This window comes from Centruroides vittatus, unplaced genomic scaffold, assembly GCF_030686945.1.
Source record: "Centruroides vittatus isolate TY-2023 unplaced genomic scaffold, ASM3068694v2 contig_1658, whole genome shotgun sequence".
NCBI lineage: Eukaryota > Metazoa > Arthropoda > Arachnida > Scorpiones > Buthidae > Centruroides > Centruroides vittatus.
In genome coordinates, this window is record NW_027121005.1 from 9941 (window position 1) to 12290 (window position 2350).

A 2350-nucleotide genomic window follows, 5' to 3' on the forward strand; every position below is an offset into this window, starting at 1 on the left:
GTGGGTAACGAAAGATAGCATATGGTGCTGGGGACGGATTTAGAAGGTACACAGATGCTATTGCACTCTCTTTTGAAAGATCTTCTCGAGTAATACCGGGTATCTCTAGTTGTAAAAAATTTTGGAAGACATTTATTGTTCACTTTCTACACTTCATCTAAAGATTTTTGGATTCGCTATTTTGTGAAATGAAAAAGTGGGAAATATTAATAAAAAATAATATCAAATATTTACTTTGACTAAAACATTACACTTTGTCTGCAAAATCACTAGAAGTACAAATAAAAATTTCAATTTTCCCTGTAATATCTGAGGTGCATTACTCCAGCCGTGGGGTTTTTTAGTTGTAAGCATCACGCACAATTTAAGGAACCTCATTTAAAGCCTCATTAAATTTACTTGGCATACTTTAAGAGGTATCCCAAGTAAATTTGAAATTTAGTTCTATAGTTATAAACCACAATTTATATACAGTTTATTCGAAGATAAATTTCTATTACAGAAGATGAACGTTGCCATCCTATTCCTCCTGTTCACAGCCAGCTTTATACGGTAAATATGCATTGTTTTACTGTTTAAAAGTAAACAAATTTATTCTAATTTATCACTTTTTACTGTTTACAGTGTTAATTCACTTTTATGTGTGCAGTGTGGAACGTACGATTGCAACAACAAAACTGAAACAGAATGTCCTGTTGGTGTCGTGATTGACGTCTGCAATTGTTGTGCTGTTTGTGGAAAGGTAATTTTGTTTTTAACTATAAATTTGATTATAACGTTAACGAAATATGTTAATATTTATATTTGTTTCATTGTTTTAGAACAAGAACGAACCATGTGGAGGATTAAATAATATTGAAGGTAGGTGCGGAAGAGGTCTTTATTGTTTTACACCAAATGGATCACCAGAAATGTTGTCACTTGTTGGCACCTGTAAAAAAATTCCATCGCAAAACTAATATGATTTATAATCAATTTTAACTTGAAAACAATTAAATATTTTGTTTATCTCTATATAGAGTAGAAATTTCTATAGTAACGATTTCAGTATACACATGTTTCGTTGCCATATACATATACTGTAGGCCTATAAAGTAGAATTATTAAGTGCTACCTCGTGAATGAAAATGGCTGAGTTACAAAAATAGTGCTAGGGACGGATTTATATCACGTCATCGAAGTACTATGACGTGATATCTCGTAAGTGTTATATCCTTGTTACGTCGAGCCTGTTCCTTCATCACTCATTCGTCTTCATTATGGAGTCTGCCTGAACCTAGTAATTTCTGTATAACCATGAAAAAAGTTTTGTTTATTATGCGTTCGGCGAGTACCAGAGTATCACAAACATAATACTTATGTAAACCATGAGACTGGAACCTGGATCTCCACAGAAACAGACTTCAAATTGCAGCCAAATAACGAGTAAAATCATCATTTTAGTCCGGCCTTACTGGAGGTATGATACGAATCCCCTTTATCTCCTCACTCCGTCGACCTTTAACCATCAAAATTTAATAGCATCGATTCTCCTAATATTCAGACCTCTCCACAAAATTTGAGAAATTTTCGACGAAAAGTACGGGAGTTATTAACCTTAAAAAACGGTGAACGAACTCAACAAGTGTCGATTTGAAACAAACTTTACATAATTCAGACCTTATATTAAAAGTTTTAATTTATAAAAGAGTAAACGATGGATCCACAAAAATCAAATAAATTGTTAAAATTCAGTAGAATTGCAGAATCTATATTGTACAACAGAAAAGTATTTTATATAGAAGAATACACCAAATACAATCATCTGACGCATGATACTTTCCAATTTGTATACAATATATTTACGTAAATTATTTTATAGAACCATTAAATCTTTGATAATAGAGAATTAATGTTAAAAAACTCTGTCTTCCTTCATATAGACTGCGAAAAATTTAAGAACGCTGACATAAACATAATGTATATGTTACTTGATTTTCTGTAAACAAACCGAGTTGAAAAAATAATAAAATGTAAATAAAATGTATTTTAAGAATGACATTTGTTTAACCTCATGCAGACTATTTATTCTACTACAATCAAATATGTAAATTTTATATACAATCTCTGTAATAAAATACAGTTTCCTCTAAACTGGCAGCTCTAGATGATCTCTGGTAGTGATTTTTGTAACTATCTTTTCTTACAAAAATTTCTTGTACAGTACATATTGTTGAATATGGCTACAGGTTACGTTCGTTTATAGCTATTAAAATCTTAAAATTACAAAATAAAGACTTGGCTTCTGTTCTACTTACATCCTATACGATATTTCTATATATTAGACCCTATAGTACTGCCTATATCTGGT

The 2350-nt window shown here is 31.1% G+C and overlaps 1 protein-coding gene across 1 annotated transcript; it reads left to right on the forward strand.

The window, feature by feature from the left end:
* Positions 1 to 477: 477 nt before the first annotated feature.
* Positions 478 to 1014, forward strand: LOC136968912 (single insulin-like growth factor-binding domain protein-2). The gene is made up of 3 exons (XM_067262973.1): positions 478 to 552; positions 625 to 742; positions 822 to 1014. Exons 1-3 carry the CDS (start codon positions 506 to 508, stop codon positions 957 to 959), a joined length of 303 nt encoding a protein of 100 aa, XP_067119074.1. The 5' UTR covers positions 478 to 505; the 3' UTR covers positions 960 to 1014.
* The last annotated feature ends 1336 nt before the right edge of the window (positions 1015 to 2350 follow it).